The 15351-nt window shown below is 43.9% G+C and overlaps 1 protein-coding gene across 2 annotated transcripts in view; it reads right to left on the bottom strand.

Annotated features, from left to right (window-relative positions):
- Positions 1-1560: 1560 nt before the first annotated feature.
- Positions 1561-15351, bottom strand: part of OGDHL (oxoglutarate dehydrogenase L) — a 65771-nt gene continuing 51980 nt past the window's right edge. For both annotated transcript variants that reach the window (XM_082222347.1, XM_082222346.1), the window contains exons 17-23: positions 14718-14896; positions 13052-13123; positions 12033-12158; positions 11414-11486; positions 10642-10805; positions 5997-6151; positions 1561-3837 (exon numbers count right to left, since the gene is read on the bottom strand). In XM_082222347.1, the coding sequence (XP_082078473.1) occupies positions 3714-3837; positions 5997-6151; positions 10642-10805; positions 11414-11486; positions 12033-12158; positions 13052-13123; positions 14718-14896 (893 nt within the window). In that variant the 3' untranslated portion in view covers positions 1561-3713. The remainder of the gene's footprint in view (positions 3838-5996; positions 6152-10641; positions 10806-11413; positions 11487-12032; positions 12159-13051; positions 13124-14717; positions 14897-15351) is intronic.

Raw genomic sequence — 15351 nt, 5'->3', positions numbered from 1 at the left:
TGATAAGGTTTTCATCCTAAGAAGTCTCTACAGTGCCTAGCAGTTGTGAATATGGGATCGTGCTCCTTAGGGGGCAGTGATGTCCAGAATTAAGAGACGGTCCCTGAAAATGAGGCAGCACCCTGACAACCAAGCACTTCAAATTGTTTTGTGTTATTTATAAAAACTTTGGGAGGGGTCTGCACCATAGCCAAAGCAATGATGCACAAGCTGACATTTCAGAAGTCTGACAAATGATGCATTTGCAAAGGCAAAGAAGTCTGCAGTCGTTCACTTGGAGTGTTGCTTCCTTTACCTCTCTAGCCTTAAGGCTCACTGCCTTTTAAAAAGTACTCCGGCGGGGCTAAGAAGGCATATCCCCGTTTTTTTTGCAGTGACTTGCCCGTGAATGAGCCATCCGGGCGAGTCACAGGCGGCAAGCAGAACTCTTCGTCTGCTCCGAAGCTGACTCAGGCGCACTGCACTTCAGCGGAGAAAGTTAGCACAGCTGGAGCTAGGCGTCTCCAAGTGACAAGTCCACAAGTGATAAGCAGGCGCGCGGTGACCAGCCCCAAAGCACCACCAGAAGCAGGCAAATCCGGAAGGCTAACGAAACAAGAACAAGCAATGCCTCCCCTCCCGCCACTCCTTGGGCAGATGCTTCCCCTCGCCACCCCCTCTGCTAATGCGAAGTGCCGAAAGATCAGCGGTTGTTTTGCAAGCGGCTCTTTGCCGCCTTAAGCGCGCAAGTCCCCCTCCCTCCGCAGCGCTCCGGAAATAAGTTGGGAGATCCCTCCCGAACTTCTCTGGCTTCTCTCCCTGGTGCCTCCCGCCACCCACCCCAGCTCAGCTGCGTCCGGGACTCAGGCCCACTGTACCGGGCAGAGATCTGGGATCCCCCCTTCCCCCCTTGGATCACCGCTTCCAAGGAAAGAGGGGCAGCCGGACGCACAGCGCCAGGCAGCCCCGATGTGGGTGGGCAGCCGAAGAGTGCGTCCTCCGGTGCAGCGGGGCTCTCCATGGGTGGCGCCCCGCTGTCCTCCTGCAGGGGCTGCGCTCGGCTCTCCCGTTGGGTGGCTCCGTGGCCCCGCGCTGCCGCCCACCTGCTCCCCCAACCAACCCCGCTTGGCCACCCAACCTGCCCGCCAGCTCACCTGGCCAGGGCCGGAGGGGCATCGGCTGCATGTCCCTGGTTCTCCCCGCGTCAGGAGCAGCTCGCCTTTCCAGAAGCAGCAGCAAGTGCGGCTGCAGGCGCCGCAGAGCTCGGCCGGAGGCCCCGGCATTGCCTCGTCTCCCACCCAGGCGGAGGCTCCCCGCGCGTCGCGTCCCTGCTGGAGACGGAGTGGGCGCCTTCCGCGGGAACTCCCGCTGGGCTCCCAAGGCTTTCGCCCCATAGAACGCACACACATTTCCCCTTCATTTTTGGAGAAGAAAAAGTGCGTCCTATAGGGCGAAAAATACGGTAAGTCCCATTGAGTTTAATGGAAGACTTAGATAGAATTGTCACCTAAGCATACTGTTCTTTTTGCTGAATTAAGAGACCCCTTTCCAACTAAAAACAAGAAACACACAAGACATTGCTCTTTTCTGCATACATTTTATTTTCACTCATTCATGGTGTCTTAGGCACGAAAGCCACAATGCAAAATAATAAGCAAGCCAGTGAATTTCATAAAGTTTCTGAAAATACTAGAAGAGACAAACTAACACAGAGTGATTTTCTGGGAGAAAAATGGGCTACATCGGAAAAACTCCTTATACTTGTCAGCCGATTTGAGGTAAATGACACTTGTAAATTATGAAATATACACAAAGTGATGTAAAGATAGAGATCTCTATAATGGGAAGTAAGTAACCTAAGATTTCAAAACATTTAATTTCTCTAGAGAAATTAGAGCTTTGCTGCTGTTACGGATATATAAAGGCAATGGCTCACTAGTTTTGGTAAATGAATGAAACTAGCTTTGTTTTGAGTTTGCCAGAGGTATGAACAGTTTTGTTAACATGTTCTAATTACTTCATCTTCTCTTTCACCAGTGCCAACAGTAATCAACTTTTTGGAAAAAATAAAATAGAACAGATTTCTTTAAAAACCTGTACCCAAACAGACTAGTTCCTTTCACTGTATTAAATTCTACAGACTTCAAGTCAAAATATAGAGAAGACAGAGGAAGAGAAAAATACAGAAAAGATCTGCAAGATGCCAGCATTTTTGTGAATGGGATGCTAATACCAATTCCCAGGGGATAAGCTGTCAAAAAACAACCATAAAGAAAACAGACATTATATTCCACCGCTTATTTTTCACATTCTTGGATAGAATTTATTTTTTAAAATATAATGCTACAGTCCGCAACCAGCAATGAAAATGGAAGCCTGCCATTTCCTACTTTTTATGTCTATGTTAATTGTGTTCCCTAAATTTGTGCGTTCCCAGCCACAAGAGCATTTATCACTCAAAAGGAGACAGAAAATATTTCAAGTTATACCGAGATGGCCTTCCTTGTAAAAACAGGGCAAAATATATAGACCTATTATTATTTAGACAGCATCCTTCTTCCCTTTAAAATTCTTGTTTCTAAAAAAGCTCAAAATGCTGTGCCTTGGAGCTACTTACAACACAACCCTAAGTATGTTCACTGAGAAGTTCTATTGTGCTCAATGCTGCTCAGTTCCATGTAACTGGGCACAGGATCACAGCCTAGCTAGCTAATTAATGCCATTTAGAGTTAAATAATGCAAAGCAAAATTCCAATATATTTTAGATCCTGTTAGAGTAAAGCAAACCAGAACTGTAACCCATGTTTAGAAAGCCCAGCTGTTACGCCTGTCCACTGCATTGATAGTTTCAACTATTCTACAGTGTACAGGGCTTCAAGAATGCCCAGAGTTGATCAGAAAGAGCCAGATCTGCTCAGTTTTCCCCCAGTAACTTATTCAAAACTTACCTTGTGATTTTTAAACAACAAAGCAGACTTCCCCACTGCCGGGTAAATCAGGAAGGAGCAGCAGGGATCTCAACATGAACTATAATGGTGTCTGCAACTGCCTCACCAACCTTGAAGGGCAATGATCACATTTTTGACACAAGAAATATGCCAAAATCCAGTGTAAGCACAGCAGCAGCTCTTGTTGGGGTTCCTACATGCTCTCACTAACTCCCCCCAGCACTTAAGAGGAAGAGGAAACAGTACCATGTGTTTCGTGTCCCAGTTCTGGTGGCTAAATGGAAAGCAAGCCTGCTAAATTGTTTGCTGCATTCAGATATGTGAGAATTCAACAAAGAATGGTTGGGGGCAGGGTGGGGTGGAATCTGCAAGAAAAACATTGCTCATTTGAACTATATGAGACCATTTATACAGCCTGCAGTAAAAGAGAAATTAGTATCTGATGTTAGGAAACCCCATTAAAATATGCACACCAGTTTTCTTGAATATTCCCAAACTTAAAGCAAAATAATTGTTTCTTCCATCTCCCTAACAAGAGGTAGCTGTGATGTAATCAACAGAACCACATTGACCGGATGAGAATTAAAAGGAACCCTTAGCATTTACGACATACACACAGTGGTTTAGAAGAGGTAAGCTTTAAAATAGGTCTTTGAAAAAGCCAACCTCAAAAAAAATTCCAAGAAGTCTTTCCCTGCTGAATTTTATTTCATGTTATGGTCATGGCTTTCCCTAAATACATACATACTATACTACATACAGAGATAATGGGCCACAATGTTACAATCAAAACATCTTTCCTTCAAATGCCTCCAGGTTGAAGGCTGTGTCCAAAAACCTTCTGAGTGACACGAGATGCGTGTTCTTGTTACCAGTTGCTGGAGCGGCAGCTGGTTCACGGCCGACATACCTTGAAGCAGAAGAGACAAGGAGGCAAATGACAGAAATGAGATGTGGCGTTTTTTGAAGCAGAGACACACTGATAATAAACACCTCTTACATTAGTCACCTCTTATATTAGATACTTTCTATAGACCTTTACTTATATGTATAGGATTCTAGTTACTATTTGCCCCAGGCTAGGCTTACTTGCTTAGGCTCTCCACTTATTATGTGGGTAAAAACTATTTCAGCCAACCTGTACTGTTAAGCTTCATGAATTCCATTGTGAGTGACTCCTCAAACTGTTGTTCATGTACAAGATGCTTGCTTTATTGAAACTTCACTGGTACTTTCCTACTTAAATCCTTTCTCTGGTTTCTGTTTCCCTCCAAGATCCTGCACAAACTTCCCCTCATCATCAGTTGTTGCCTTGTCTCTCTCCATTCTTATGTTCCCTCTCTGTGATTTTATCTAGCTTGATCAGCCTTAGCTGTCTAAAAGTCTCCCACTTCCTGAATACTCTGTCCATTTTCCCATGCTGTCCAGTATGCCGGTACCTGCCTCTCAGAATGCCTCTGTATCCCTTATTTCAAAACACCTTTTCTGGGTGTCGTCCCCCCCTCCGCAATCCGTATGCCTTACAGCAACTAAGTGTGCATAATTGTAATGATCATATTCTTTCTCTGCGTACCCTCATTTCCATTTCCCCTTCTTTGTTTCAGATTGCAAGTCCTGTGGATCTATGTATCTCACATACATAGTTTAAGTGCAACACATCAAGGTTCTATAGGAAGTTCACATACCACACTTTTCCGTGTATAAGACTATGTGGTTTTTTTCTTTAAAACTCATGCTAAAAAGTAGGGTCGTCTTATACATGGGTAGTGCATAGGGTGGATGTTTGATTGGTTGCTGCCATGGCTGTCAGCGGCTATTGTGTGTGTTATTGGTTGCTGCGTCAATGGCTGATGCAGTTGGGAAGGCAATTGGCAGGTTCTGCTGGCGATGGGACAAATGGGAAGTGGTTGTTTTCTGTTTTCGTTTTTAAAATAAATTTTATTAGTATTTTCCACACAACAACACAAAAAATATTGAAAAATAACAATACACAACACACAAAACCAACATTCAAAAACTAAAGAAAGCAACAACAACTAAAAACAACAAATCCATATCTTATAAGTTAATACTATAAACACTAAAACATCAAGAAGACATTGATTTCCACCAATCCCACAGCACCTCCTTTACCTCTCATTGTGTTTTCCTGTTTTCTTGTTTTCCTTATCATCTCTATCCTAACATCTAGATATAAATCCCTCTTTCTTATCCTTTCACTTCACAAGGTTATTCCAGACTCAGCCAGATTTCTGTCCTCGAACCTTGACTTTTGAGGTATTCATTTAGGCACTCCCATTCTTTTTTTACTTCACTTTTTGGTTTTTGTCTTATTATGTCTGTCAGTTTGGCTAATTCTAAGTATTCTGAAAGCTTACATAACCACTCTCCCCTAGTGGGTAACTGATTCCCTTTCCAGTACTTAGCCACCAGGATTCTTGCTGCAGACGTTGTGTATAAGAAAAATTTAGTTTTGTCTTTTGGAATATTGTCATTTAAAATTCCTAAAAGAAATGCCTCTGGCCTTTTACTATATGATATTCTTAATATTTTCTTTATTTCTTTGTGGGAAGTGGATTTTGTGATGGTGTGAGTGAGTGATTTTTGACACCCCCCCCCCAAAAAAAAAGCTCAACAACCCTGGGTAACCCCACCCCCCCAAAAAACTCAGCAACTTTGGGCAATCATCCACAAAAAAAGCTCAACAACTCTGTGCCATCTCCCCCATTTTCTTAACTTTGAGTCCCCCAAAATAGTTTTATACATGGGGGCATCTTATAGACGGAAAAGTATGGCATATCTGAAAGCGGCAGAGACGCAGCCTACAAAAGCAGCAGTTCCCAGGCCAGGTCCAGCATCTCCACTTTTTATCCCAGGAAGCCTGGCTAGGAAAAGTTGCCACTGAAGCCACTGCCAGCCAGAGTACAGCCCAGCAGCCCAGACGGAAATATCAAGGCTTCATCTTCAACTTCTTAATTCATATGTTTTTGGCAGTGCACCAAAAGCAAAAACAAAAACAAAAGGGGGCAGCAGCCCTGAATGAAAAGAAAACCGCTGCAAGCATCCTACCATATGGGTCGAGTATGGTTCACAATGGTGCGGAAACGAGGTTTGACGTAGTCGTAGTAGCCTATGTTCTTGTGTTCTTCTTGACACCAGACAAGATCAGCTTTAGCATACTTCTCAATTTCCGATTTTAGCAAGTCGAAAGGGAAAGGGGAGATCTAGAAGGAAATGGAAATATAGAAATTTCTGGCATGGTAACAGGTCTCCACTGCGTATACAGCCAACACATCTTTATTTATCACTTCCTGGTGCAACTGGACTTCTCTGCGACCCATCCCCTCTGCAGGGAGGTGGGACCAATTCGGATGGTCCGCCCCCACCACTTAATGGAACCAAATGGTTTCCAGAGAGTGGTAGGGGATGCTTTATCCCATGTTGATGGCCTTTCAGCTGATTCCCTGGTGGCCCGCTGGAATGTGGAGTTAACCAGGGCTATTGACTGTTTGGCTCCGAAGCGCCCTCTCCGATTGCATGGAGCCCGGACAGCCCCGTGGTTTTCCACGGATCTGAGGGCAATGAAACAATCGTTGAGACGGCTAGAGCGCCGGTGGCGGATAACTCATTCCGAATCTGACCGGACACAGGTTAGAGCTCAGCGTCGAGCCTACCAAGTGGCGATAGCGACGGCAAAGAAGAATTTCTTCACCGCCTCTATTGCATCTGCAGAAAACAACAGCAGGAGACTTTTTCAGGTGGTTCACAATTTAGCGGAACCACCTGCAACATCGGGGCCCAGTACGGGCCACATGTTCTCCTGCAATGATTTTGCAAAGTTTTTTGCAGATAAAATCGCTCAGATTCGGGAAGAAGTAGACTCCACCGTGGGAGCAGGGCCGGGGCGGGAGAGTGCAAGAGTTCTGTCTGGTCAAGTTGAGTGGGATCAATTCCAATCTGTTACCTCCGAGGATGTGGACAGCTGCTTGGACGAGTGAAACCAACCACCTGTCTCCTGGATCCTTGCCCATCCTGGCTAATAAAAGCAAGCCGGGAAGGGCTGGGCGATGGGCTTCGTGGGGTGGTGAATGCTTCCCTCTCTGAGGGAGCCTTCCCAGACCCGCTGAAAGAGGCGGTTATTAAACCGCTTCTTAAAAAACCATCTTTAGATGCGGCCACGATGGCCAACTATCGCCCAGTCTCAAATCTTCCATTCCTGGGCAAGGTGATTGAGCGAGCGGTTGCCGAACAACTCCAGGCACGCCTGGAAGAAGCGGACCATTTGGATCCCTTTCAGTCGGGATTCAGGCCTCATCATGGGACTGAAACTGCCTTGGTCGCACTGGTTGATGATCTCCGGCGGGCTAGGGACAAAGGTGAGAGCTGTTTCCTAGTTCTGCTGGATCTCTCAGCGGCGTTCGATACCATCGACCATAGCATCCTTCTGGACCGTCTTGAGGGGCTGGGAGCAGGGGGCACTGTTATACAGTGGTTCCGCTCCTTCCTCCTGGGCCGTGTTCAGAAAGTGGTGGTGGGGGATGAGTGTTCAGACCCCTGGGCTCTCACTTGTGGGGTGCCTCAGGGTTCTGTCCTCTCCCCCATGCTTTTCAACATCTACATGCGGCTGCTGGGAGAGATCATCAGGAGGTTTGGGCTGGGTGTTCATCAGTATGCGGATGATACCCAGCTCTACCTCTCTTTTAAATCAGAACCAGTGAAGGCGGTGAAGGTCCTGTGTGAGTGTCTGGAGGCGGTTGGAGGATGGATGGCGGCTAACAGATTGAGGTTGAATCCTGACAAGACAGAAGTACTGTTTTTGGGGGACAGGAGGCGGGCAGGTGTGGAGGATTCCCTGGTCCTGAATGGGGTAACTGTGCCCCTGAAGGACCAGGTGCGCAGCCTGGGAGTCATTTTGGACTCACAGCTGTCCATGGAGGCACAGGTCAAATCTGTGTCCAGGGCAGCTGTTTACCAGCTCCATCTGGTACGTAGGCTGAGACCCTATCTGCCTGCGGACTGTCTCGCCAGAGTGGTGCATGCTCTGGTTATCTCCCGCTTGGACTACTGCAATGCACTCTACGTGGGGCTACCTTTGAAGGTGACTCGGAAACTACAACTAATCCAGAATGCGGCAGCTAGACTGGTGACTGGGAGCGGCCGCCGAGACCATATAACACCGGTCTTGAAAGACCTGCATTGGCTCCCAGTATGTTTCCGAGCACAATTCAAAGTGTTGGTGCTGACCTTTAAAGCCCTAAACGGCCTCGGTCCAGTATACCTGAAGGAGCGTCTCCACCCCCATCATTCTGCCCGGACGCTGAGGTCCAGCGCCGAGGGCCTTCTGGCGGTTCCCTCATTGCGAGAAGCAAAGCTACAGGGAACCAGACAGAGGGCCTTCTCGGTAGTGGCGCCCGCCCTGTGGAACACCCTTCCAGCAGATGTCAAGGCGATAAACAACTACCTGACATTCAGGAGACATCTTAAGGCAGCCCTGTTCAGGGAAGTTTTTAACGTGTGATATTTTATTGTATTTTTGGTTTTTATGGAAGCCGCCCAGAGTGGCTGGGGAGGCCCAGCCAGATGGGCGGGGTATAAATAATAAATAATAATAATAATAATAATAATAATAATAATAATAATAATAATAATTATATTCCTCAAGTACATGAGGAATATAGTCTACCGCTCCCAGTGAGTGTGGCACATTTCAAAAAAGGAATCTCTCCAAATTAGTATGTAAGGAATGTTCTAATATCCCGATCTGACCCACACACAACAGTTACATTGGTGAAGGCAAGAACAGTTAGCAAGTATATGCAGGTAGCTAGCAATTTTGTGCACTTAGCTTTACGTGCTTCACAAAAAAATGTAACAGAAGAAGAAGAAGAAGAGGAGGAGGAGGAGGAGGAGAGCAGAGAAGATGGGCATGCAAGGAAATGTACAAGGGAGCGGATGGGCATATAAGGAAAAAGACTTTGGCAATCCAACCCTCCATTCAACCCAATGTTTTTTGACTAAATTTGATTTTGGCTTTACAGGCTATTCCCAAGAAAGTTGAGAGTTGTGTGTATTTCACTTCTGCTGCAAATTTCTGAAGGTGGTGCGAGTACTGTTATTTGTTCGACAGACAATACATGTACTGCCACTTTCATCATAAATGTACTTTTTATTTCACTCACATGAATACTTATAGACACAATATAGTCAAAGCTAAGCACTTTCAGGTCTCATTGTCTTGGCAAAAGAGTGGCACTGACCATGTTTAAACTTTCATTTTGAAATCAATGAGTCTTAACTGTGCTTACCTTTTTATACATGGGGCAGAATCCAACTAGTTAATATGGACATATGAAAATTACCAACATGAGTATATATGACATTGCTGGCTTTTTTAAAAAAAATAATTTTGGTTAAAAAGAATTATACAATACAGTCACAGCGAAGAAAAGAGCATGTTGCTTTCTGCAAATGATATATTCTGCCCAGGCACTACATTTGTTGAGTAATCCTACTGTTATTATTGGACTCAGATACATTCCTGCTCACATCAAAAGGAACCGAAAGCGTGTCACAATGGCATGCAGTGTTTGGATGTCATCTTGAGAATCCTCATCACGAGAATCCTCAGATCAAAAGTGATGCCAAAAGCACTTTCATTTGCAATGCACTACCTGTTAATGCCGAGAAGACAGAAAGTAGAAACCTACCATTTTTAAAATCAAATGCTCATTTTGGTCAATATAGTATTTTTTTTTTCATTTTCAGATGAAGGAAATGGGAAAACAGTTTTAAGCATCACTTGTGAAAAGCAGCATTAGAATACCCTTGTGAAGGCAGCAGATCACTAAGTATTCACATTTTATAAATACAGAACGGGGTTCATAATTTGCAGAAGTCAACCTAGTCAGTTCTCATCAGGTAAGATTCCAGTCCAGTTATTCTACATAATCTTATGCTCCTTTCACCAAATCAAAACACCTCGTGTTTCTTTTTTCCCCTTTTTTTAAAATAGAACTTCAGGTTTTTGTTACTTTGACACCAAAAAGTGTCAACAGGATGGGCTGTCGCTCAATGGCACAACATTTGCTTTACATGTCTAGGTTTAAGGCCCCTTGTTCAAGCTACCACATCATCAGGTAGGCTTGGGACAGACTCCCTGCTTAAATACTGAAGAGACGCTATCAGTCAGTGTAAGGCAGTACTGAACTAGATGAACCGTTAGTCTGACTTTGCTGAAGTAACTGGGCATGAGGTGGGGTTAATTTCCTTCATGAGTTAAATCACCCCATGGATGAGCTAATTTCAGGTGCACAGTCAGCCAAGCCAGTTGAGATGGTAACGGCCCAGTGCCCCAACTATATCTGTGATTAATGCATGTCAACTCAGCAGTTTGTTAGTTGGTCTGTTGGTCCTCAGTCTGTTGGTGTTGCTTGTTCAGTGTTATATGGAGCAACGGAGATACTTTGTCTGTATCTGTATTTGTCTGTATCTATGTTCAGAACTGTTTTACAGAGCCTTATCTTCTGCAACAGTAAGCTATTTGGACCTTAGGCTGCTTCCATGTGATGACTGGTACTGGGAGCAACTTCCACCACTTGTGTATCTCATATCAGATTAACAACAGATTCAGTATGAGAAAGGTTATTATGTGTACTTCACAGGCATGTACATTTAAAAAATAATGCACACGACAAGTTCTCTCTCTTTGCTTTACCTGTTCCAGTCTGGTTATAGCCACCTCCTTCTCCAAATCCTGGTTCTTTCTCTCTCTAACAAGATCATAGTATACCTTCCCAGTACAGAAAATCACCCGCTTGACCTCCCCGGGTGCTTCAGCTGCAGGTCCTTCTTCAGGGATCACACGCCTGAAGCTGGTACCTAGATGTGCAACAAAAGTGTTTTACTACAAGGTGCCTAGTCTGATCAACCCTAGAGGATTTCTCAAAAATAGAAGTAATTTTTGGTATATTCCTTGGATTAGAAAGCCTTCTTTCCCTCCTTCCATAGTTTCCATTCTCACCATAACTTAGGGCTACTGCCACTCTCTAGTATTACACAGAGAAAATGACTCCCTTCATGAAACCCAACTGGTTCTCAGTGGCAATTTCCCCTAACTCTCATGTATTTGTATCGGTTCTGTAATTCTTAAATTCAATAATATTCTGAACAGGCAGAGGAACAACAATCAGTGTTATAACTATTATAATTTTAAGAAAAAATACGAGATTTGCTTTGTATCAGTGAAGACCTTGAGTACCCTATCTTGGCTGACAAGTTGACATCACAAATTAGTTCCCCCAGCAATCGCAGATCCAGTTGCAGCTATTCTACTGTGTTTTTGCTATTTTCTTCCCATGGAAGGGTCTCCATGCCACAAACGTAGTACTCCCATGCCAAGAATGTAATGTAAGGCGGGGAGTGTTGGATCTCACGACAGAAAAGGGGGTTAAAATGTTTCAAAACAAAACGTACATAAGTGAACCTACCTGACACCATTTCATCAAAGCTGGATTTTGCTTCAGGATGTCTCAGCAAGGACTTTGGTGTGAAAATAATCAGCTGTAAAATAGGCGGTATAATAATTGTAAAATTTTGCCTTTATTCAGTCAGATTACTTCACACAAGCAAAGAATTTGACTTCCATACAACAAAGGAATGGGTTCAGTGCCTGGAGATGAACTAGAGTAGAAGCACCCCTATCTAAAGGGTCTTAAGTTTTAAAAAAATTCATGGAAATTTGAGCACTTTGCTGTCCTTGGATACCTCTGCCTGCCCTAATCCCTCTGATGTCTAAAAAGTACGTTACATAAATCAGTAATGGACAAAAAGTAGTCAACCATTAGCTGAAATAGTTTCTCGCAGGGGTTTGTTGTGTGGCATACCTATATATAAACAAATTGCAGTATGACTTTCTGAAACAATTTTGAATATTCTAGAAGTTTCCTAAAATAAGCATTGGGATCTTTAAATTTTTAACTATAATTGAATTTAAACCCACTTTCTACAGTACAGGCCTAGTCTTCTATCATCCATACTTTATTATTATTTACAGAAAAGACTGAAATACTTTTAATTAGTACAAAAGCACTAAATGTCAATACTTACAGGTTTCCTAAATGGCAACAAGAGCTGCCTTCGGAGGACATGGAAGTAACTGGCTGGAGTTGAACAGTTCACCACAATCCAGTTGCATTCATAGAGTTGGGAAACTGCAAAATCATCATCAAATTCCTGAACAAAGGCAGATTATGGGCATTAGAAAGGAAGCCAATAGCCTGGTTTGCACATCTTGCTAAGCCAAATAATGGCTTGGTGTGAATTTGTGAATATGTAGACTCTGGAAGGAGAATGTGGCAGATTTGCTTCTCCCCAGTCATCCTGCAGCTGTGCTACACTGAATGTACACATGACTTGGTTTAACCATAGTAGTGGTGAATGACACAACAGTAGGCAGTGAATGACACAACAGGCACAGCTTAGGCAGCAGGGGTAGCAGCAGCAGGCTTCTCCACAGTCTCCAGCAGAGGAAGAAAAGTGTCCACAACTGTTTCTGTCCTGAAACAGCCTTCCCCCCTATTTGTTTTGGACCCTCCTGGCAAGGGCTGCAACGTGGTCCAGCAATGCCAAGGAATGCACTGGTGACTCTCAGATACGGGGCCTACAGGAGCTGCGGCATTGTTGAACACAGGACTTTCCGTCTGCAGGGCTTACAAAGTGTGTGACGTAGCCTGCCAGACATGTCCCATGCTGAAGGAAAATGGGGTGGGAATGAGATTAATAATATATTCTCAGTACTTGCACCCACCCTGTGGAACGCCCTCCCATCAGATGTCAAGGAAATAAACAACTAACTGACTTTTAGAAGACATCTGAAGGCAGCCTTGTTTAGCTAAGTTTTTAATGTTTGATGTTTTATCATGTTTTTAATATTCTGTTGGGAGCCACCCAGAGTGGCTGTGGAATCCCAGCCAGATGGGCAAGGTATGTATGTATGTATGTATAAATAAATAAATGTTGTTGTTGCTGATGATGATGTTGATGTGAATGTGAATGTTAATATTATTAGAGGTGGTGCCTGAAGAGAGATGACAGGGTAGGAAGGATATATATATATATATACTTACTGGAAAGGCATCAGGATCATCATTACACATCTGAAGGAATCTCTCTGGCCTGGCTGAAGAATGCTCTGGGCCCTGAGAATCACAACATGTAAAGAAAAACTAGTTGGCATGCCTTGGAAGAATCTAGATCCTAAATATACCGTATTTTTCGCTCTATAACACGCACCAGACCATAACACGCACGTAGTTTTTAGAGGAGGAAAACAAGAAAAAAAATATTCTAAACGAAAAAGTGGATATATGATTTTTGTGGTTCATGCTGTGGCCACAGACATGTGATCTGACAGTGAGTTTGGAGTAGCCCAATGCAAAATTCCTGAGGATCCATGTGGATCCATGCTTTGTAACCACAGAGGAGGGAAGGAAAGGGAACCATGGATCCTCTGCTCACGACTGCAGCAGATCCCCCCTGCCACCCGCAGGCATTCGCTCCATAACACACACAGATATTTCCCCTTACTATCTAGGAGGAAAAAAGTGAGTGTTATGGTGCAAAAAATACGGTAATTGTCATTAATTTCCGTACTGGACAGGATGATGTGAATTTAGTTGGTTTGATAGAAGTGGTTGTGTGTGGCCTTTATAACCACCCTCTCTGACATAGGTTTAATAGGTGGCTGACTATAACATGTTTATTGTATAAATTAAGCACCTTATAAGTGCACACTATTCCTCAGGTGAATGCAGTGGAATTTATTTCCAAGTACAAATGCCCAGGATTAACCACTAGGTAAAAGGTAAAGGACCCCGGACGGTTAAGTCCAGTCAAAGGCGACTATGGGGCTACGGTGTTCATCTTGCTTTCAGGCTGATGGAGCCGGCATTTGTCCACAGACAGCTTTCCGGGTCATGTGGCCAGCATGACTAAACCGCTTCTGGTGCAACGGGACACCGTGACGGAAACCAGAGTGTGTGGAAATGCCATTTACCTTCCCACCACACCGGTACTTATTTATCTACTTGCACTGGAGTGCTTTCAAACTGCTAGGTTGGCAGGAGCTGGGGCAGAGCAACAGGAGCTCACCCCATCATGGGGATTCAAAACGCTGACCTTCTGATTGGCAAGCCCAAGGGGCTCAGTGGTTTAGACCACAGCTCTTTTACCTTTACCTAACCACTATATTCATTTTGGGGGGCTATTCTCTCTTTCAATCATGACACATTTGTTCTTTGGGAAATACCCACTGATACACATCTGTAAAAAGCAATTCCTTCTTATTTAAATAAATATTAGAGATATCTACCGTATTTTCCGGCGCATAACACGACTGAGCGTATAAGACGACCCCCAAACTTTTCCAGTTAAAATATAGAGTTTGGGATATACTCACCGAACGCACACCAATAAAAATTTAAAAAAACCAGTCTCTAGTCTGGCTTGGAAATCCGCTCCACTTCCCAGTGGCCGGGGGCTTCTGGGGCCAATTTTCAAGCGTATTTCTGCTTCATCTAGAGAGCTTGGTGTCCTCTGATTTAATTTGGTGTCGTTTTATCCTTTGGTGGGGAGTTGCTGCAGGAGCTGCTGCTGTAGCCGGCGTATAAGATGACCCCCGACTTTTGAGAAGATTTTCCTGAGTTAAAAAGTAGTCTTATACGCCAGAAAATACAGTAATTGTAAAATTAGTTGCACACAGGGAACTATTATTCTGATCAATGGAAGCCCTACCATTCCTTCCATTCCATGAGGCAAAAGCAGGACGATCCCATTGTGACGAACCCACTTAGCCTGTCCCGAGCTGATAAATTGATCGATGATGCACTGTGCTGTATTGTGGAAGTCACCAAACTGAGCCTCCCAGCACACGAGGGCATTGGGACTTGACATAGCAAAGCCAAGTTCAAAACCTAAGAGGGGGGAAAGAGGAAATATATTATCAGTACACACTATATTCTGTTATGACAAAATGTATTGACAATAAATCCTGAAGCTGAATTACAGAATGGCATTACAGAATGAAGTAAATTAGGACTATGCCTCTTATGCATCCAAGAATTAGACACTTTCAGTATATACGAATATACAAAACATCTATGTCAAAAACTGATTCAATACAACTTTGTGCATCTCAGTCTTCTGAACCATTACAAATGACTAATGAAAAGGAAAAATGAGGCCTAAGAAAACCATACTCTGCAATAAAAAAGCAAATACCAGAATGGCTTGGGTAGCATTTCAAAAATGTGGAGTGGTTGTGGCAAGATACGCTGTGGCACTTCCATTATACTTAACATGTTATAGCTTACAGCACAGTGATGTTGCAATATTTCCTAAAATCTGACATACAGCAACACAATTGGGT

The sequence above is a fragment of the Podarcis vaucheri genome, assembly GCF_965113315.1.
Source record: "Podarcis vaucheri genome assembly, chromosome: 5".
NCBI classification, from domain to species: domain Eukaryota; kingdom Metazoa; phylum Chordata; class Lepidosauria; order Squamata; family Lacertidae; genus Podarcis; species Podarcis vaucheri.
This window is presented reverse-complemented; position numbering and strand designations above follow the sequence as displayed.